The 23425-nt window shown below is 47.8% G+C and overlaps 1 protein-coding gene across 3 annotated transcripts in view; it reads right to left on the bottom strand.

The window, feature by feature from the left end:
• Positions 1 to 23425, bottom strand: part of LOC146060553 (uncharacterized) — a 335594-nt gene that overhangs the window by 42132 nt on the left and 270037 nt on the right. For all 3 annotated transcript variants that reach the window (XM_083174016.1, XM_083173934.1, XM_083174187.1), the window contains one exon: positions 21414 to 21488. In XM_083174016.1, coding sequence (XP_083030142.1) covers positions 21414 to 21488 — 75 coding nt within the window. The remainder of the gene's footprint in view (positions 1 to 21413; positions 21489 to 23425) is intronic.

The raw sequence follows: 23425 nt of genomic DNA on the forward strand, positions 1-23425 counted from the left end.
GGTGTTTTTATCACGGTTGTGACGCCTGTTACAAAGCCGATGATGAAAACAATCTGACTAAAACAACCTACGGTCAACTGCGTCACAAGACGCAGTTGAGGATACAATTCCTTAAACGGTGTGGATTTCAGATAAGGGAGATGTGGGGGTGTGAGTGGAAGAAAATGCGGGAGACTGATGAGGAGCTACAGGTTTTTCTGAAAGGTTTGGAAATCCCTGAACCCTTGGATCCACGTGATGGTCTTTATGGCGGACGCACTAACGCCATAAAACTTTATCACAAGACAGAGTGCGATGAAAAAATACACTATTTTGACTTTACTAGCCTATACCCATTTGTCAACAAGACCAAAACATATCCTATACGTCACCCACGCATCATTTATAAGGACTTTGATGATGTCACAAAGTATTTCGGTTTTGTTAAATTAAAAATTAATCCTCCGCGAGGCCTTTTCTTTCCAGTTTTACCGGTTAAAATGAATGGTAAGAAAAGGCCTCGCGGAGGATTAATTTTTAATTTAAAATATATACCTTATCCACTACATATACGCGCTGCCGTGAAAACCGGGTAATCCATTACCGGCCTGTGTTTTATAATATTGCGCGTAGAGCCCCGGGTCACCATAATTTTTAACGGCCACCATTGTCTTTAATAAAATTCGGATTTGCGACGTCTGAAATGTAGTTTCACGTTCGCTTTCCCAAACTTGAATGACATGTTTTCGTTCTGATCATTCTTTATCTCTATGGCTATAGTGTCAAAATGCGTCTTGCACAACGGAACATAATCGGGCTTCTCATACCGTATAGTGACCATCTCGTTGTTACGGCCCTTTATTTCAACGGTGCGCAACAACGGAACATAACTATCACCGACCCTCTGATGTTCGATAATATCTGTGTACACGAAGAGCGTATATTGTCCTCCGCTGATGTCGGCGCACGGTTTTAAAAACTTAGTTTTCGGGTATAACCCCAGTATTCTCGACAATTTAGGACCGGCTGTGATGTTGTACATCGCCTTATTGTCGATGAATATGTCTCGTTCAAGCGGATCGTACCATAGTTTTAAACCCTCCAGTTTATATCGGCCAATTTCAGCGTTGAAAGAATCCAGTAACGCTTCGATAGTTTCATAAAACCCCGGTTTAACGCAAACCTTCGTTACTGTACCGCTCGTCCCATCCCACTTTGTTATTTTCAACACACAATCACGCACATCGATTGTATTCCAGGTGTGTGGGTATTGTATTTCTGTAAGAGCTACTTCCCAATCTCCACTTAAGTCTATCGGCCTTGCTAGCTTTGTGGTATAGTCAGAAATCTTATTTTGTGGAAATGTATCGGCTGAGGCGTTACTCGGCAATGTTATGTAGAAGGGTTTGTCATCCATCTTCCTCTTTGTTTATATATCTTTTATCTCCGATGCAGCGACCCAACTGTTAAATTTTGTGGGGTATCCGCGCCACTTGACTAATACGTGTTTCCTCCCTCTAACCGTCTTATTTTTTAAAATCTTCTCCACTTTGTAAATCCTATTATAGTTTTTCGGTATACTTTGAAGTTATTCGGGGTTAAAACTACCCGTTATAGCCTCCCTGTAGAGATCCTCCAACGTGTAAAGCGGCTTAAGCCCTTTAGTGTTCACGCCTCGTATTACAAATATTTCCTCAGAAAAACTCTGTTCGTAACCTTTCTGAAATATATCCTTATATTTTGAGATACGAACGTGGTCCCCGACCGCTAAACAAGCTTTTGTTTTCTTACTTCTAAAGTAATCGCCATATATCGTCTTGAAGACATCCAGCGCATTAGAGCCATCCACCTCATTCGGCGCTCGCTTAATCGTTCTATGGTATGTGTTATTATAACTGGTAATGAACGCTTGTAAAACGTCTATATATCGGTATGTATTATTCGCCGTGAAATATCGCCACATTCGTGTTTTTAAAGTCCTATTGAAGCGTTCTATAACGGCTGCTTTCACATCATTATTGGTTGTGAAATGTTGTATACCGTATTTTTCTAACAACTTTTTTAGGACTTTGTTAAGAAACTCTTTACCGTTATCGGTTTGTAGTTTCCTCGGTACGTCCCCCTGTTGGAATAATTTTTCAAAAGCCTTAGCGACAGTCGTCGCGCTCTTAGCAGTCAGACTTTCAGCCCAGGCCCTCTTACTGAATATATCGATGACGGTTAGTATATATTTTACGCCGTCGTTGTGCTTTGCCAGATCTATGAGCGATACCAAATCACATTGCCACTGTTGATTTATATCCGATACGCATATCATATTCCTTTTATAGTTTTTTCTAGCCGGTTTGTGCAATGTGTACGCGTCTTGCTCTTGTAACCATTTTCTCACATCGGATCTTTTAAATTTATTTTTCAAAGCTTTATAATATTTATCAAAGCCGCAAAAACTACCCGGCTTTAATACGTTATAATAACAGGCTTTCAGCCGGCTGTTTTGATGATCAGCGTTGCGCGACATCCTACACAAATCAAATTTGATATAAAACAAGATCTACATTTCTACGAATTATATATCTGTTGTATACCATATTTTTCTAACAACTTTTTTAGCATTATGTTTAGAAATTCTTCCAGCTGGTTAAGATATCATTAAGCGTACTTTATATATGTGTTATTTCACATAGCCAATATCCGTGTATGAAGTTACAGTATCAAACCAATTATATTTTAATACGGGGGTTAATATTATTTATACCACTTTCATATCAAACGTGATAAAGGCTATCACGTGCTATCACGTTTGATATCAAACTAAATAAAAGGGGCGTGGACCTGTCAAAACCAATTAGTTTGAAGAAAAAGTGTGCCTTATCTACTATACTGATCTCCATATATTCCTCTCCTCCGCAGGATAGGAAGTATTACAGGAGTAACATAGCAGCTCATACACATACTGATCTCCATATACTTCTCTCCTCTGCAGGATAGGAAGCACTACAGGAGAAACATAGCAGCTCATACACATACTGATCTCCATATACTCCTTTCCTCCACAGGATAGGAAGCATTGCAGGAGGAACATAGCTCATACACATACTGATCTCCATATACCCCTCTCCTCCGCAGGATAGGAAGCACTACAGGAGGAACATAGCAGCTCATACACATACTGACCTCCGTATACTTCTCTCCTCCGCAGGCCAGGAAGCACTACAGGAGGAACATAGCAGGTCATACACAAACTGATCTCCATATACTCCTCTCCTTCACAGGATAGGAAGCATTGCAGGAGGAACATAGCTCATACACATACTGATCTCCATATACCCCTCTCCTCCGCAGGATAGGAAGCACTACAGGAGGAACATAGCAGCTCATACACATACTGATCTCCATATACTCCTCTCCTCCGCAGGATAGAAAGTAATGTAGGAGGAACATAGCAGCTCATACACATACTGATCTCCATATACTCCTCTAATCCACAGGATAGGAAGTAATATAGGAGGAATATAGCAGCTCATACACATACTGATCTCCATATACTCCTCTCCTCCGCAGGATAGGAAGCATTGCTGGAGGAACATAGCAGCTCATACACATACTGATCTCCATATACCCCTCTCCTCCGCAGGATAGGAAGCATTGCAGGAGGAACATAGCAGCTCATACACATACAGAAGCACTACAGGAGGAACATAGCAGCTCATACACATACTGATCTCCATATACCCCTAACCTCCGCAGCATAGGAAGCACTACAGGAGGAACATAGCAGCTCATACACATACTGATCTCCATATACTCCTCTCCTCCGCAAGAGAGGTAGCATTGCAGGAGGAACATAGCTCATACACATACTGATCTCCATATACTCCTCTCCTCCGCAGGATAGGAAGCACTGCAAGAGGAACATAGCAGCTCATACACATACTGATCTCCATATACTCCTCTCCTCCGCAGTATAGGAAGCATTGCAGGGGGTATATAGCAGCTCATACACATACTGATCTCCATATACTCCTCTCCTCCGCAGGATAGGAAGCACTGCAGGAGGAACATAGCAGCTCATACACATACTGATCTCCATATACTCCTCTCCTCCGCAGGATAGGAAGCATTGCAGGAGGTACATAGCAGCTCATACACATACTGATCTCCATATACTCCTCTCCTCCGCAGGACAGGAAGCATTGCAGGAGGAACATATCAGCTCATACACATACTGATCTCCATATACTCCTCTCCTCCGCAGGATAGGAAGCATTGCTGGAGGAACAAAGCAGCTCATACACATACTGATCTCCATATACCCCTCTCCTCCGCAGGATAGGAAGCACTGCAGGAGGAACATAGCAGTTCATACACATACTGATCTCCATATACCCCTCTCCTCCCCATGTTAGGAAGCATTGCAGGAGGAACATAGCAGCTCATACACATACTGCTCTCCATATACGCCTCTCCTCTGCAGGATAGGAAGCACTACAGGAGGAACATAGCAGCTCATACACATACTGATCTCCATATACTCCTCTCCTCCGCAGGATAGAAAGCATTACAGGAGGAACATAGCACTCATACACATACTGATCTCCATATACTCCTCTCCTCCACAGGACAGGAAGCACTACAGGAGGAACATAGCAGCTCATACACATACTGATCTCCATATACCCCTCTCCTCCGCAGGATAGGAAGCATTGCAGGAGGAACATAGCAGCTCATACACATACTGATCTCCATTTACTCCTCTCCTCCACAGGATAGGAAGCATTGCAGGGGGAACATAGCAGCTCATACACATACTGATCACCATTTACTCCTCTCCTCCACAGGACAGGAAGCACTACAGGAGGAACATACCAGCTCATACACATACTGATCTCCATATACTCCTCTCCTCCGCAGGATAGGAAGCATTGCAGGTGGAACATAGCAGCTCATACACAAACTGATCTCCATATACTCGTCTTCTCCGCAGGATAGGAAGCACTACAGGAGGAACATAGCAGCTCATACACATACTGATCTCCATATACTCCTCTCCTCCGCAAGAGAGGTAGCATTGCAGGAGGAACATAGCTCATACACATACTGATCTCCATATACTCCTCTCCTCCGCAGGACAGGAAGCATTGCAGGAGGAACATAGCAGCTCATACACATACTGATCTCCATATACTCCCCTCCTCCGCAGGATAGGAAGCATTGCTGGAGGAACATAGCAGCTCATACACATACTGATCTCCAGATACCCCTCTCCTCCGCAGGATAGGAAGCATTGCAGGAGGAACATAGCAGTTCATACACATGCTGATCTCCATATACCCCTCTCCTCCCCATGTTAGGAAGCATTGCAGGAGGAACATAGCAGCTCATACACATACTGCTCTCCATATACTCCTCTCCTCTGCAGGATAGGAAGTATTACAGGAGGAACATAGCAGCTCATACACATACTGCTCTCCATATACTCCTCTCCTCCGCAGGATAGGAAGCACTACAGGAGGAACATAGCAGCTCATACACATACTGATCTCCATATACTCCTCTCCTCCGCAGGATAGGAAGCACTGCAGGGGAACGTAGCAGATCATTCACATACTGATCTCCATATACTCCTCTCCTCCACAGGATAGGAAGCATTGCAGGGGGAACATAGCAGTTCATACACATACTGATCTCCATTTACTCCTCTCCTCCACAGGACAGGAAGCACTACAGGAGGAACATAGCAGCTCATACACATACTGATCTCCATATACTCCTCTCCTCCGCAGGATAGGAAGCATTGCAGGAGGAACATAGCAGTTCATACACATACTGATCACCATATACTCCTCTCCTCCGCAGGATAGGAAGCATTACAGGAGGAACATAGCAGCTCATACACATACGGAAGCACTACAGGAGGAACATAGCAGCTCATACACATACTGATCTCCATATACTCCTCTCCTCCACAGGATAGGAAGCATTGCAGGGGGAACATAGCATCTCATACACATACTGATCTCCATATACTCCTCTCCTCCGCAGGATAGGAAGCATTGCAGGGGGAACATAGCAGCTCATACACATACTGATCTCCATTTACTCCTCTCCTCCACAGGATAGGAAGCATTCCAGGGGGAACATAGCAGCTCATACACATACTGATCTCCATTTACTCCTCTCCTCCACAGGACAGGAAGCACTACAGGAGGAACATAGCAGCTCATACACATACTGATCTCCATATACTCCTCTCCTCCGTAGGATAGGAAGCATTGCAGGAGGAACATAGCAGTTCATACACATACTGATCTCCATATACCCCTCTCCTCCCCATGTTAGGAAGCATTGCAGGCTGAACATAGCAGCTCATACACATACTGCTCTCCATATACTCCTCTCCTCTGCAGGATAGGAAGCATTGCAGGGGGAACATAGCAACTCATACACATACTGATCTCCATTTACTCCTCTCCTCCACAGGACAGGAAGCACTACAGGAGGAACATAGCAGCTCATACACATACTGATCTCCATATACTCCTCTCCTCCGCAGGATAGGAAGCATTGCAGGGGGAACATAGCAGCTCATACACATACGGAAGCACTACAGGAGGAACATAGCAGCTCATACACATAATGGTCTCCATATACTCCTCTCCTCCGCAGGATAGGAAGCACTACAGGAGGAACATAGCAGCTCATACACATACTGATCTCCATTTACTCCTCTCCTCCACAGGACAGGAAGCATTGCAGGAGGAACATAGCAGCTCATACACATACTGATCTCCATATACTCCTCTCCTCTGCAGGATAGGAAGCATTGCAGGGGGAACATAGCAGCTCATACACAAACTGATCTCCATATACCCCTAACCTCCGCAGCATATGAAGCACTACAGGAGGAACATAGCAGCTCATACACATACTGATCTCCATATACTCCTCACCTCCGCAGGATAGGAAGCACTACAGGAGGAACATAGCAGCTCATACACATACTGATCTCCATATACTCCTCTCCTCCGCAGGATAGGAAGCACTACAGGAGGAACATAGCAGCTCATACACATACTGATCTCCATATACTCCTCTCCTCCGCAGGATAGGAAGCATTGCTGGAGGAACATAGCAGCTCATATACATACTGATCTCCATATACCCCTCTCCTCCGCAGGATAGGAAGCATTGCAGGAGGAACATAGCAGCTCATACACATACTGATCTCCATATACTCCTCTCCTCTGCAGGATAGGAAGCATTGCAGGGGGAACATAGCAGCTCATACACATACAGAAGCACTACAGGAGGAACATAGCAGCTCATACACATAATGGTCTCCATATACTCCTCTCCTCCGCAGGATAGGAAGCACTACAGGAGGAACATAGCAGCTCATACACATACTGATCTCCATATACCCCTAACCTCCGCAGCATAGGAAGCACTACAGGAGGAACATAGCAGCTCATACACATACTGATCTCCATATACTCCTTTCCTCCGCAGGATAGGAAGCACTACAGGAGGAACATAGCAGCTCATACACATACTGATCTCCATAAACTCCTCTCCTCCGCAGGATAGGAAGCATTGCAGGAGGAACATAGCAGCTCATACACATACTGATCTCCATATACCCCTCTCCTCCCCATAATAGGAAGCATTGCAGGAGGAACATAGCAGCTCATACACATACTGATCTCCATATACTCCTCTCCTCCGCATGATAGGAAGCAATACAGGAGGAACATAGCAGCTCATACACATACTGATCTCCATATACTCCTCTCCTCCGCATGATAGGAAGTACTACAGGAGAAACATAGCAGCTCATACACATACTGATCTCCATATACCCCTCTCCTCCGCAGGATAGGAAGCATTGCAGGAGGAACATAGCAGCTCATACACATACTGATCTCCATTTACTCCTCTCCTCCACAGGATAGGAAGCATTGCAGGGGGAACATAGCAGCTCATACACATACTGATCACCATTTACTCCTCTCCTCCACAGGACAGGAAGCACTACAGGAGGAACATACCAGCTCATACACATACTGATCTCCATATACTCCTCTCCTCCGCAGGATAGGAAGCATTGCAGGAGGAACATAGCAGCTCATACACAAACTGATCTCCATATACTCGTCTTCTCCGCAGGATAGGAAGCACTACAGGAGGAACATAGCAGCTCATACACATACTGATCTCCATATACTCCTCTCCTCCGCAAGAGAGGTAGCATTGCAGGAGGAACATAGCTCATACACATACTGATCTCCATATACTCCTCTCCTCCGCAGGATAGGAAGCACTGCAAGAGGAACATAGCAGCTCATACACATACTGATCTCCATATACTCCTCTCCTCCGCAGGATAGGAAGCATTGCAGGAGGTATATAGCAGCTCATACACATACTGATCTCCATATACTCCTCTCCTCCGCAGGACAGGAAGCATTGCAGGAGGAACATAGCAGCTCATACACATACTGATCTCCATATACTCCCCTCCTCCGCAGGATAGGAAGCATTGCTGGAGGAACATAGCAGCTCATACACATACTGATCTCCAGATACCCCTCTCCTCCGCAGGATAGGAAGCATTGCAGGAGGAACATAGCAGTTCTTACACATGCTGATCTCCATATACCCCTCTCCTCCCCATGTTAGGAAGCATTGCAGGAGGAACATAGCAGCTCATACACATACTGCTCTCCATATACTCCTCTCCTCTGCAGGATAGGAAGTATTACAGGAGGAACATAGCAGCTCATACACATACTGATCTCCATATACTCCTCTCCTCCGCAGGATAGGAAGCACTGCAGGGGGAACGTAGCAGATCATTCACATACTGATCTCCATATACTCCTATCCTCCACAGGATAGGAAGCATTGCAGGGGGAACATAGCAGCTCATACACATACTGATCTCCATTTACTCCTCTCCTCCACAGGACAGGAAGCACTACAGGAGGAACATAGCAGCTCATACACATACTGATCTCCATATACTCCTCTCCTCCGCAGGATAGGAAGCATTGCAGGAGGAACATAGCAGTTCATACACATACTGATCACCATATACTCCTCTCCTCCGCAGGATAGGAAGCATTACAGGAGGAACATAGCAGCTCATACACATACGGAAGCACTACAGGAGGAACATAGCAGCTCATACACATACTGATCTCCATATACTCCTCTCGTCCACAGGATAGGAAGCATTGCAGGGGGAACATAGCATCTCATACACATACTGATCTCCATATACTCCTCTCCTCCGCAGGATAGGAAGCATTGCAGGGGGAACATAGCAGCTCATACACATACTGATCTCCATTTACTCCTCTCCTCCGCAGGATAGGAAGCACTACAGGAGGAACATAGCAGCTCATACACATACTGATCTCCATATACTCCTCTCCTCCGCAGGATAGGAAGCACTGCAGGGGGAACATAGCAGATCATTCACATACTGATCTCCATATACTCCTATCCTCCACAGGATAGGAAGCATTGCAGGGGGAACATAGCAGCTCATACACATACTGATCTCCATTTACTCCTCTCCTCCACAGGACAGGAAGCACTACAGGAGGAACATAGCAGCTCATACACATACTGATCTCCATATACTCCTCTCCTCCGCAGGATAGGAAGCATTGCAGGAGGAACATAGCAGTTCATACACATACTGATCACCATATACTCCTCTCCTCCGCAGGATAGGAAGCATTACAGGAGGAACATAGCAGCTCATACACATACGGAAGCACTACAGGAGGAACATAGCAGCTCATACACATACTGATCTCCATATACTCCTCTCGTCCACAGGATAGGAAGCATTGCAGGGGGAACATAGCATCTCATACACATACTGATCTCCATATACTCCTCTCCTCCGCAGGATAGGAAGCATTGCAGGGGGAACATAGCAGCTCATACACATACTGATCTCCATTTACTCCTCTCCTCCACAGGATAGGAAGCATTCCAGGGGGAACATAGCAGCTCATACACATACTGATCTCCATTTACTCCTCTCCTCCACAGGACAGGAAGCACTACAGGAGGAACATAGCAGCTCATACACATACTGATCTCCATATACTCCTATCCTCCGCAGGATAGGAAGCATTGCAGGAGGAACATAGCAGTTCATACACATACTGATCTCCATATACCCCTCTCCTCCCCATGTTAGGAAGCATTGCAGGCGGAACATAGCAGCTCATACACATACTGCTCTCCATATACTCCTCTCCTCCGCAGCATAGGAAGCACTACAGGAGGAACATAGCAGCTCATACACATACTGATCTCCATATACTCCTCACCTCCGCAGGATAGGAAGCACTACAGGAGGAACATAGCAGCTCATACACATACTGATCTCCATATACTCCTCTCCTCCGCAGGATAGGAAGCACTACAGGAGGAACATAGCAGCTCATACACATACTGATCTCCATATACTCCTCTCCTCCGCAGGATAGGAAGCATTGCAGGAGGAACATAGCAGCTCATACACATACTGATCTCCATATACCCCTCTCCTCCCCATAATAGGAAGCATTGCAGGAGGAACATAGCAGCTCATACACATACTGATCTCCATATACTCCTCTCCTCCGCATGATAGGAAGTACTACAGGAGGAACATAGCAGCTCATACACATACTGATCTCCATATACCCCTCTCCTCCCCATGTTAGGAAGCATTGCAGGAGGAACATAGCAGCTCATACACATACTGATCTCCGTATACTCCTCTCCTCCGCAGGATAGGAAGCATTGCAGGAGGAACATAGCAGCTCATACACATACTGATCTCCATATACTCCTCTCCTTAGCAGGATAGGAAGTATTACAGGAGGAACATAGCAGCTCATACACATACTGATCTCTATATACTCCTCTCTTTCGCATGATAGGAAGTATTACAGGAGGAACATAGCAGCTCATACACATACTGATCTCTATATACTCCTCTCTTTCGCATGATAGAAAGTAATACAGGAGGAACATAGCAGTTCATACTATATAGATGAGCGGGCACGGATTGCCCAGATCTGAGCCCACCCGAAGCTGGCGATCCGAATGGTGTTCAGAGCTTCCCGTCTGCCTCGGAAACGGGCGCGCAAGCAAAACATCATCGCCCGGTGTCGGATTCTACAGGGGGGATGCAGTTACAATCCCGGCGGTCGGCATCCCGGCGTTCAGAATCCCGACCGCCGAAATGCCGACACATTCTCCCTCCGTGGGTGTCCACGACACCCCTGGAGGGAGAATAAATTAGTGTGCCGAGAGTAGCGAGGCACCGGGCCTGCTGCGTGGCGAGTGCAGCGGGCCCGCAAGGGGGGGGCGAGCCACGTCCCCCCCTTGTCGGCATTTCGGCTGTCGGGATTCTGACGTCGGGATTCTGAACGCCGGGATCCCGACCGCCGGGATTCAATACTGAATCCCTACAGGGATCCAGCAATAAATTGCGCCTCCCACGCCGCTGTCCGCATTCCAGTCTTGGGAAAGGGGTAATAGGGCTGTGCGCTGACTGTGTCTCATCCTCTGCTGGGGCCTACTATTTATTTAGTCTGCTGGTGCCACTGCCTAGTGCAGGGCTGGGCAACACCGGCCCTCCAGATGTTAATGAACTACACATCCCAGGATGCCTTGCATCAGTTTCAGCATGGCCACATAGCAAAACTAATGCAAAGCATCCTGGGATGTGTAGTTCATTAACATCTGGAGGGCCGGTGTTGCCCAGCCCTGGCCTAGTGCCATCTTCCAGTCTGCTGGTGTCTGCACTGCCTAGTGTGTTTGCCAGTACCTACCTACTGCTGTATATTATTCCAGTTTGCTGGTGCCTACCTACTGTACTGCAGTATAAATAATACCCGTCGTTGGTGCCTAACTACTGTCATATATATAATTCCAGTTTGCTGGTGCCTACCTATTGCAGGAGCAGTGGTTGTCATGCCTGGGTAGAAGACTAATAAATCCACCTCTTCGGTCTGGAATTATTTTTATCCAAACCCGGACAACAAATGTATTGCCATATGTAGCTACTGTATGTAAAGCTGCAATAAGCAGGTAAGTTGGCCACCTGGGGACATCCTCCCTTATAAGTTGTGACAGAATGGACTGGCCCTGGTCCATTCTGACAATATTGTGCTATAGTTCTTAAACAGGGCCAGGTGTGATGTTTTATTTGGGACCAGTCACTCACTGTAAATACCAGAAGCTGGGAGCACCTGGAGCCCCTCTGATGTCACAAATGACTATAAGGGGTTAAGACAAGGAGTGATGGACCATCATCCCCCCTCACCTAAGGATTAAGTGCATCAAGATCCCTTTGTTCTCCCCTAGGACTGAGTCAGACACTGTGGCAGGGTAACAGCAGGGGGGATCTCTTCCTGACTCATCTCTGTTACAGATCCACATTGAGCTCTACCAATTAAGGGAGACCTTTTCCTAAGACCACCCACTGCAGGAGGGACTTTAATGGGGGAAATTGGGTCAGTTTTTAAAAAGAGAAGACAAGAGAGCTGGGGGGTGATTTTGCTTCTAGAAGCTACTGGCCTTGGAGTCTCAGCTCCTGCCAGTGTGCTTAGGACTGTGCCTGGGAACATGGTGGCTACTGGATTACCAGCTTCTCTTGGGGTTGCAGACTTGTTTGCTCTGCCTGGTTTATGCTAACCTTCTGGACTCACAGACTTGCTGACTCTGTTATACTGAAACTTCACCAATCTCCTGTGATCATGGACAATTATACTGCATCTGGACAGGACAGTGTGGGAGAGTGCTGGCAAGTGTGATGGTAATCTGATGTCCATTGGGACCTGGTGTTATATTGCTAGTTCCAAAGGTGTTTATTTATAGCTGATTTAGAGAGCTTGCAGTAAGTAATTTGTTAATAAATATATTTTTATATCTTATTCTGTCTCCTGTCTGCATGACCTGACCCAGAAGTCCCGGAGTACACTCTGAGATTAGTATCTGTTAGTCCGGTTCTTCACAATTGGTGGCAAGCAGTGGGGTCATGCAGTCCCGCACAGTGGGAAGAGCACAAGGGGTGGTATACTGATACACCAAATCTCTACAGGAACAGGTTAAGTAAAATAGTCAGGAAACAAACAGTCCTGGTAGATAACGCAGGAAATATCCCAGGAAGAATGGCGAGTGAAGCTGCAATAGATGATTTGAGGGAAGCAGAGAAATTTTACAGGAGGACTAGGAAACAGCAGTTGTTGGAATTCTGCAAGATAAAGAAAATACCCTGTAATGGAACTGAGCAAAAGGGTGAGTTAATCACTCGCCTATTGGAGTATGACAGAGCTCACCCAGAGGAGATTGCACTAAGTGATGAGGAGGAAGAGCAAATCCCAGAAGTGGGTGCAAGGAGAGGGAGAATGCAGAGACCAGAGACAACTTCTGAAACATTGGAACGGTTATTAAAAGCCCTAGGTGACCGAGCTTCCTCTAGGGAGAGGGCAGGAGTTATACAAACTGTTCTGGGGGTGAATATCTACTCAGAGAAACCAGCGAGGCAGGTGGTGCAAGAAGAATGGAGAAGAAAGCCACGGCTAAGATATGGAGAAGTGCCCAGATTTAAGGAAGGAGAGACGGACATTGATACTCATCTGCAGGTTTTTGAGAAACTAATGACTGTGCACCAGATTGATGAGGAAGAGTGGGCTTGTTATGTGGGACCCAGCTTAACGGGCAAAGCTCAGCAATCCTATCAATCCCTAGCAAATGAGGATGTGGGAAACTACCAGCTTATAAAGAAAGCCCTGCTGGCAAAATTCCAAGTGACTCCTGAATCCTACAGGGCCAAGTTCCGGACTCTAAATCTTGAGGGGGATGACTCCAACACTGAATTCGCCAGACAACTTAAAAGAGCATGCCAGCAGTGGTGGGATGGACAACACGTGTATTCCCCTGAAGAAATCCTGAATGAAGTGGTGCTGGAACAATTATTAAATAAAATGGCATCAGAGGTTCGAGAGTGGGTGGCTGATTGTAAACCTCCTAATCCAGAGGCAGCAGCTGGAATGGCAGATGAGTATCTGGCTAACCGAGTCAGATGGAAGGCACCCAGTGTACAGAGAATAGAAACAACAGAGACCCAGAAAACCAGACCGTCATCTGCCCTAGACTACCAGCGGGATGCAGCACCTCGACACACACTAGTGCAACAGGCCTATCCTCGGAGATGTTACCGATGTAATCAGCCAGGGCACATGCAGAAGGATTGCACCCTGTCTCGAGGACCTTATGTTAGAACTCAACCTGCCCCAGTTAACGTGCTCTACCAACCAGCAGGGGAATTTGAAGGAGAATATGTCAATCCTGATGCACCAGAGGTGAGGGATGGAGTTTATGTAGTGGATCTTATAGTGGGGGAGGGGTACCAAACTCCCAGAAACATGAAGGGTCATTTACAGGCTGTCTGGGTGGATAACCAGGAGGTTCAGGGCTTGAGAGATTCAGGAGCCTCTCTTACTCTCATAGAACCTGAGCTGGTGTCTGTAGACAAGATCCTGCAGGACGAAAGGGTCCGAATCACCACAGCAGGGAATCAAGTCCAGGATATCCCAGTAGCCCGTGTGCATTTGGACTGGGGAGCAGACCATGGCCTTGTGGATGTAGGAGTTCTTAGTGGACTGCCTGCAAAAGTCAATCTGGGGAATGATCTAGGACAGGGATTGGTCACACATTTCGTTCAAGTGGTGACTAGGAGCAAAGCCCAGAGAATGACCCCCTCAATCAAGTCTAGCTCCACATTTTCGTCCACCCTGACACCTGCTTTTACTCAGACCCACCCCCCTGCTGCATCTGAACCCAATCCACAGGCAATGAGGCTTCCCATTGTTGATAATGATATGGGTATGAATGACAATACAGCAGTTGACCTGGGGGAGGTGGACAGACATGAATTCAGAAAGATGCAGAAAACTGATCCAACCTTAGTCAAACTTCTCAGTGCGGCGGATAGTGGTTTATCTGATTCAAAGGGGTATAAGATAGGGTGGGTGAATGGGTTGTTGTACAGAATCTCCCCTCATACTGATGACTGGGACCACAGTACTGTCATAAAGCAATTGGTGGTTCCTCAGAGATATCGACAGCAGTTGTTGACCTTAGCCCATATGATCCCAACAGTCAGGCATTTTGGGGTTAGGAAAACACTGGCTCGAGTTTTGAGAAACTTCTTTTGGCCCAAGGTATCCCATGATGTGAAGCATTATCGAGCCTTGTGCAAAACCTGTCAGAGATTGGGAAGTGTAACCCGAGGACACCCTTTACCTCCTTTACCTATAATCAGGGAGCCCTTCCAGCAGGTAGCCATAGATATAGTCGGACCCTTTATATTTCCCAGTAATACAGGGAAAAGATATATTCTGACTCTCGTAGACTTTGCAACTCGCTATCCCGAAGCTGTAGCACTCTCTTCTATAGATGCAGAGCATGTCGCTCAGGCCCTCAGGCCCATATTTAGAAGGATAGGTCATCCCCAAGAGGTTGTAATAGACCCAGGAAGCCAATTTGAGAAGGAATTGTTACAGATATTGTGGGATAAATTTGGAATGCACCCCTTAAAGACTACCCACTATCATCAGCAGACTAACATACTTGGTGACAGAAATAATGTAACTCTCAAACGCTTGTTGCAGACGTATGTGCAGTCAGAGGGGAGGGACTGGGAGAAGGCGCTGCAGCCGCTTGTGTTTACTTATAGGGAAATGCCACAAGACTGTACTGGGTTTTCACCCTTTCAATTGTTGTATGGCCACAGGGCCAGAGGATCCCTGGATCTAGTTCGTGAAAGCTGGGAAGGAAGTTTTATTGATCATGATCAACCCATCCTGAAATACATGGAAAATATACAGGAACGGATGACAAGGTTAATGGCCTTAATGCAAGAAAGCCACCATGTGGCACAGGATCGGCCATCTGAATGGTATAACCAGAATGCGAGACCCAGGGAGTTACACCATGGTCAGCAAGTAATGGTGCTTATCCCAGGACATAAGGATAGATTGCAGGCTACCTGGGACGGCCCTTATGTTGTGGTGAAACAGTTAAGCCCAATGAATTACCTGGTTGCCCTGGATAAGGGTGGCCGACATATCAGGACCGTTCATATTAATCGTCTGAAAGCTTATGTGGAAAGAAATGTAGCAGCAATGGTGGTATGCGGTACCCCCATGAAGGACCATGGGTTAGGATTGGAGGCAGTCCAACACAGGAAAACACCTAGTGCTGCTCAACATTGGGACATGGGGAAAGTGTTAAAGGGGACCACCACCCTCACTCCACATCGCACCTGGTCCAGGTCACATGGCTGGTCCTGGACTAGGACCCAACCCTGCTCCCTTGATTTAAGAAGGGGGAGGTATGTGACAGAATGGACTGGCCCTGGTCCATTCTGACAATATTGTGCTATAGTTCTTAAACAGGGCCAGGTGTGATGTTTTATTTGGGACCAGTCACTCACGGTAAATACCAGAAGCTGGGAGCACCTGGAGCCCCTCTGATGTCACAAATGACTATAAGGGGTTAAGACAAGGAGTGATGGACCATCATCCCCCCTCACCTAAGGATTAAGTGCATCAAGATCCCTTTGTTCTCCCCTAGGACTGAGTCAGACACTGTGGCAGGGTAACAGCAGGGGGGATCTCTTCCTGACTCATCTCTGTTACAGATCCACATTGAGCTCTACCAATTAAGGGAGACCTTTTCCTAAGACCACCCACTGCAGGAGGGACTTTAATGGGGGAAATTGGGACAGTTTTTAAAAAGAGAAGACAAGAGAGCTGGGGGGTGATTTTGCTTCTAGAAGCTACTGGCCTTGGAGTCTCAGCTCCTGCCAGTGTGCTTAGGACTGTGCCTGGGAACATGGTGGCTACTGGATTACCAGCTTCTCTTGGGGTTGCAGACTTGTTTGCTCTGCCTGGTTTATGCTAACCTTCTGGACTCACCGACTTGCTGACTCTGTTATACAGAAACTTCACCAATCTCCTGTGATCATGGACAATTATACTGCATCTGGACAGGACAGTGTGGGAGAGTGCTGGCAAGTGTGATGGTAATCTGATGTCTATTGGGACCTGGTGTTATATTGCTAGTTCCAAAGGTGTTTATTTATAGCTGATTTAGAGAGCTTGTAGTAAGTAATTTGTTAATAAATATATTTTTATATCTTATTCTGTCTTCTGTCTGCATGACCTGACCCAGAAGTCCCGGAGTACACTCTGAGATTACGCTCTGTTACTCCGGTTCTTCACATAAGTCACCTGAAGACCCTTCATAATTCAGTGTTTACTTCAGGAACTGTGGCTAGGACTTAGCAGTCCAGGGACACCTAACTTCCGGATTTGGGGGGGGGGGGGGGAGGGGAGTCCTGGCATGACTGACTTCTCTTCAATCCAGGATCTTCCGGCGGATCGTGCAGCGATACGCCTACCGCTGCTGGAAGTCGGTCATCTTCCCAAAGTGGAAGTCGTAAGCCTGCTAAGTCTTTCGCTAAGCAATTGACCATCCAACAGTCATTTGCCATGAGGACGAAGTGCAACAGAGCAGTCATCCTCTGGCAAAGCGGATAACTGCGGCCATGACAGCTATGTTGGTGTTAGACATGCATCTGGTGTCCGCCATCAGCGGAGTGGGATTTAGACGGTTGATGGAGGTATTGTGTCCCCGGTATCAAATCCAGTCTAGATTCCACTAGGCAGGCGATACCCGGGATGTACAGAAAAGTACGAAAACGTGTCCTCAGTGCCCTGAAAAATTAGGTTGTACCCGCTGTCCACTTAACAACGGACATGTGAACAAGTGGTTCAAGGCACACTAAGGACTATATGAATGACTGTGACAGCCCACCGGGTAGATGCATCGAAACAGCATCTCCTGCACACCAGCTCCAAGGCAGGATAAGCTCTGTATCACCGGTTTCAGCAAGAGGCACAATGCCTCAACCTCTTAGAGAAACTGAGGGAAATCATCTCGCAGTGGCTTACCCCACTTAGACTCTCCTGGGGATTTGTGGTGTCAGACACCACCAGTAACATTGTGCGGGCATGACACATGGGCAAATTCCATCATGTGCCATGTTTTGCCCACACATTAAATTCGGTGGTGCAGCATTTCATCAGAAGTGACAGAGTGTGCAGAAGATGATGGCATTCTGACACTGCCTGCCGAAGGCTGGAGCGGCAGCAAAAATTCCTCAACCTGCCCTGCCATCCCCTCAAATAAGAGATTGTGACGAGCTGGAACTCATCCATCTATATGCTGCAGAGGATGGAGGAGCAGCAAAAGGCCATTCAAGCCTACACGTGATCTGCAGGACTTATATGCAACAATGACCTGACTACAGTATGTTACGGTCCCCAAAGTGTTTTTTCTAGCACCCGATGTCACTGGATGCTGAAAAACGAGAGTTTTGGTAGCCCTACCTTAGGTTAACTCGCTTTCTTCAAGGTCCATGGTAACCACAGGGTGAAATCAGGATTATAGGAAGATCCAGAGGACCGTGGCACCAATCAGCAAAGCTTTTGATTCCCAGGGTGTCTGGTCCCTCTCCCCTATAACCCCGCCTCCATGCTCAGCTCCTCAGTTTTGTTAACCAGCCATTAGCAGAAACGGAGAAGAAAGAGGACAGTTAGAACACATGCCAACACTTTTATAGCACAAAGACATGACTAAGGTCGTGGAAGTTCACAGTGTAGTATACCACACATAGGAATACCTCAGGTCTAAATTTAGGGTGGGCGTCCTGTGGTTACCATGGACCTCGAAGATAGATAGTTAACCTAAGGTAGGTCTACCATTACTCTCGTTTTCTTTTTCAGGTTCCATGGTTCCCACCGGGTGACATTGGGGATGTCTCAAAGACGTATTTAAGGGAGGATATTTGCCTGAGGTGTCAGAAGGACCCGACGACCAAAGGAAGCATCCTGGGAGGTGAACGTGTCAAATGCATAGAACTTTATGAAGGTATGGACAATGACCATGTTGCAGCCTTGCCCAGTTGTTCGGCAGACGCTCCACTGCGTGCTGCCCATGATGGGCCTACCGCTCTGGTGGAGTGTGCCTTTATTGACAAAGGAATGAGAAGATTAGCCTGCTAGTAGGCTTGATGAATTGTCATGCGGATCCAGCGAGCGAGTGTTTGCTTGGTCGCTGGCCAACCCTTTTTGTGGAATCCGTAGAACACGAAGAGTCAGGATTTTGTGACCGAAGCAGAACGGTCCAGACAAATGGTCAGAGCCCTGACCACATCCAGTGCACGTTCCCCCGCAGAGAGATCATCTGAGTTGAACGCTGGAACCACTATCTCCTGATTGATGTGGAATTTGGAGAGTACCTTGGGAAGGAGAGATGGCCTAATCCATAACACCGCCCTATCTGGATGGAATATAAGGAACAGCGTTCTGCAAGAGAGCCGACAAATGAGACACCCGTCGGGCAGATGCAATTGCTAAAAAAAAAACCACTGTTTTGGCAGTAAGCCACTTGTATTCCACTGATTGTAGAGGTTTGAAAGGCGGTTTCACCAGAGCCTGCAATACCAGGGACAAGTCCCAGGATGTTGTAGGGGGAACATATGGTGGCTGAATATGTAAAACACCCTAGAGGAATGTAAGTACTGGAACGACATCTGCTGCAGATCCACATACCAATGCCAATGTGGCCAGGCCGGGGCTATCAGGATGAGGTCCCCGCCTTCCCATTTGAATTTCCTGAGTACTCTGGGAATTATGGATATTGGAGGAAAGACATATGGAAGATGATAATTCCATTGCACTGACAGAGCATCCGTGAAGCTAGCTTGAGAATCCCTTGACCGTTGTTGTTGTGCCTGGACGACATTAGGTCTGCGTCCGGAAGGCCCCAACAGTCTACTAGAAGAGAAAATACAGCGCATGGACGGTTTCACAGAGGAGACTGTACCCGCACGCTGGAAGACTCTGGCCTCGTGTAGAAGATGGCTGCTGGTCTGAGAGAGTAGGAACAGAGAAAGGACAGCTTCCTGGGCGGCTGATCTGCGGGAGATTGGCGCGCAAAGCTGGGGGCTGCCCCCCCTGAGCTGGACTTCCCCCACCGGCACAAAATGAGCCCTTAATTTAAATGGATTCCTCAGATCCAGCCTGCGCTCAAGCCCCGGTGGTCTAGTGGAGGCCCTGCCGCAAGCAGCAGTGTCCACCCCAGCTGCTGTCTCCCTCAGTGCGCAGCATGGCAGCGGTTTGCGCTCTCAGAGAGAGCATTACCGGCTCCTGTGCTCCGGCCACGCTCTCCGGGGGAGAATGTCCGGCAGTGCTAGGCGCTGTGTCTCCCCCCCGCCGAGTACCCCTCTGACCCAGTTTGTGGGTCCCGGCCCCGGCACAGGTGAAGTGGCCACCGCGCCACCATCAATATGACTGACAGCGCAGGCCGCCCAGCCACATCATGCGACTAAGTGTAAAAATAAAAAGCTTCTTATGGGGTTACCTCAGAATCTGAGGTAATCCCTGCTGAAAAAGACAGTGCTCCAGCTTCTTGCTGGCACCAAACAAAAACTGGGGAGTTGAGCATGGGGCAGGGTTATATGGGAAACTTCAAAAGCTTCGCTGATTGGTGCCACGGTCCTCTGGATCCTCCCTACAACCCCTATGTCACCCCGTGGGAACCATGGAACCTGAAGGCTGTTGGCAGGCATCAGTGTAGCGCAGCCCTGTGAAGGATAGCGGCAGGGGAATAGTGATGGGAGGGGGGGGTCAGCGGTGGCACAGAATAAAAAAAACAATGTTTAAAACACTGGGCCCAAAGTTTATGGTTAGCAATACAGTAACGGTAGAGACTAGATCCCCTTCAGTTTTGATTACAGGTTGTGACGTTCGGTGAGGGTGGAAGTTGTTAAGATGCCCTCACAACGTTTTTTTATTTTTTCTGTAATTCACGTAAATGTAGGTTAATCTGTTTTATTTTAGCTGCATTGTACCCTCACGGGCTCGCTACGCTCACACGCTTCACTCCAGGTATATGTGGACCCAGAGCATGATGGGGAAAATTGTCAAAACTGAAGGGTATCTAGACACTACCATACAGTAACCAGCTACTTGACAAAACTCAGGAGAACCAGTAATGTATCTTTCTGAGATACAATGCTGCATTAATGCTGCACAGTGTTCACCTTGCATCCAATAACTGCATTATTCCATACTCAGCCTCAAACATTGACCCTCTAACTAATTGTTAATAAATCCTGACTTATCAGGATATTGGCTCCACTACAAGTGTTCACCCGTGGTGATTTATACGGGAGGCATTTATATCACAGGGTGACAGGGCAAGTCCCAAGTACAGTGGAACCCCCACAAAAGCTTCTCACACATACAGCCAGCAGGTGGCGCACTGGTCAGCATCTGACTCACCTTATCCTCCGTTACCATTTCCTGTAATCTCCACATCTCAAAACTCCTTAATTTCTTCGATGTCCCCGGTGAGGCCTATTGGACAGAGGAAAGGATTCTGGGACATGTCATAGAAAAAGGTTATTCCGTATTGCACATTCCCTTGCATGGACATAGTGACGTTTCTAACCCAGGAGCCTCCGGTTCAGCCTGTCCTGGATCTATATACAGTAAGACCTAAGACACTGTTATAATGAAGTGCACAAGATGGCGGTGACCGGACTCCATGTATCTTCACCCTCCCACTGTCTCACACTTCACATCTCTTATATATTTAGCCAGAACTGTCAGTCAGTGTGTGTATAATGCTGGGCGGAGTCAGAGCCTCTGACTCCGCCCACACACACTCACACAGTGGTAGACAGCGCCACCCTCTGCCTCCTCTCCCTCCCCGTGCTGGCCCATATGCTGACAGACAATGCCTGTAAATAGCCCACAGCTGCCTCCAGCGCGTCTCTTCCCCCATCCCTGCTGCCTCCAGCGCGTCTCTTCCCCCGTCCCCGCTGCCTCCAGCGCCTCTCTTCCCCCTTTCTCCGCTGCATCCAGCGCGTCTCTTCCCCCATCCCTGCTGCATCCAGCGCGTCTCTTCCCCCGTCCCTGCTGCATCCAGCGCGTCTCTTCCCCCATCCCTGCTGCATCCAGCGCGTCTCTTCCCCCATCCCTGCTGCATCCAGCGCGTCCCTTCCCCCATCCCTGCTGCATCCAGCGCGTCTCTTCCCCCGTCCCCGCTGCCTCCAGCGCCTCTCTTCCCCCATCCCTGCTGCATCCAGTGTGTCTCTTCCCCATCCCTGCTGCATCCAGCGCGTCTCTTCCCCCATCCCTGCTGCATCCAGCGCGTCTCTTCCCCTATCCCTGCTGCCTCCAGCAAGTCTCTTCCCCATCCCTGCTGCATCCAGTGTGTCTCTTCAGGGATAGAGAGGTGAGCGGTACTGTCCGCACCTCTCCCCCCCCCCTTCCCCCGGACCTGGTAAGCATCCAAACCCCCCGTTACAGGTTAGGCGGGGGAAGCAGCGGTACACCCCCCCCCCCATGGAGCAGGTTACTGCCCGCCAGGTGGAGATGTACCCACTAATAACATGGGCTGCCCACTCCTATAGGGATTATAATGTCCAGGGTAAGGTTAGTGAGGTACATGGCACTCTGCCCCCAGTCCCGCCCCCCCCCCCTTCCCCCCCCCATGTAATGTAACATTATATTATTATTGCAGGACCAGCAACCAGTTGCTGGAGGTGACAGCCATCACCCTAACCTTAGCCGGGCCCACCACACACAGCAGCAGGGTCACCGCTGCCAGCCACAATGCAGTCCGGCCGTGTGTGGCAAAGCAGCAGCCCTCTGTCACCCACAGTATTTCCCCAACCCCCCTGCCCCGCAGTAAAGCCCCTTACGACGGTGTGGGAAGTGCCCGTAGGGGTTACTTCTGTTTATTGGGTTCGGTTACTAGAGATATTTCAGGGGCCGATTTATTTTTCTTCTTTATCTTCTTCTTAGATGGAGCCTGTTCCTCCTCTTCCTCTGACCCGTTCCCCACAACAAGGTCTTCAGCCTTCTCATGGCTTGGCTCTTCCTTCTGAGGGAAGAGGAAATATGTCCGCTCTAGAGCGCCACCTGGCATTGGCTTTTCAGTGTAAAAGTCTACTCATCATAAAAGTGCAGTGCAGTAAGGAAACCAGCGCGACAGCGCACACATTATTCTCGGTGAGTCCTGCGATGTCAGGCCGATCTAATCGCACTTCCATTCCATCTCACACAGGTGGATTTACCCTTAAGGGTCAGCAGCGGATTTGAAAGTCGCTCTTTTTAGAGGTGTAATAAAACACTTCCATTACCCTTGAGTGCACCTAAAGGTATGTTTGGAAAAAGGATGTTCCTGCACCTAATACAGTCGGCTATCACTTAGAAGTTGGATCCCGAATTACCACTGAATTTCTGCCCCGCATGCGTATTTGGATTTCTACGATTATACCAAGCTG

Source organism: Crinia signifera, chromosome 1 (assembly GCF_055691185.1).
Source record: "Crinia signifera chromosome 1, ASM5569118v1, whole genome shotgun sequence".
Taxonomy (NCBI): domain Eukaryota; kingdom Metazoa; phylum Chordata; class Amphibia; order Anura; family Myobatrachidae; genus Crinia; species Crinia signifera.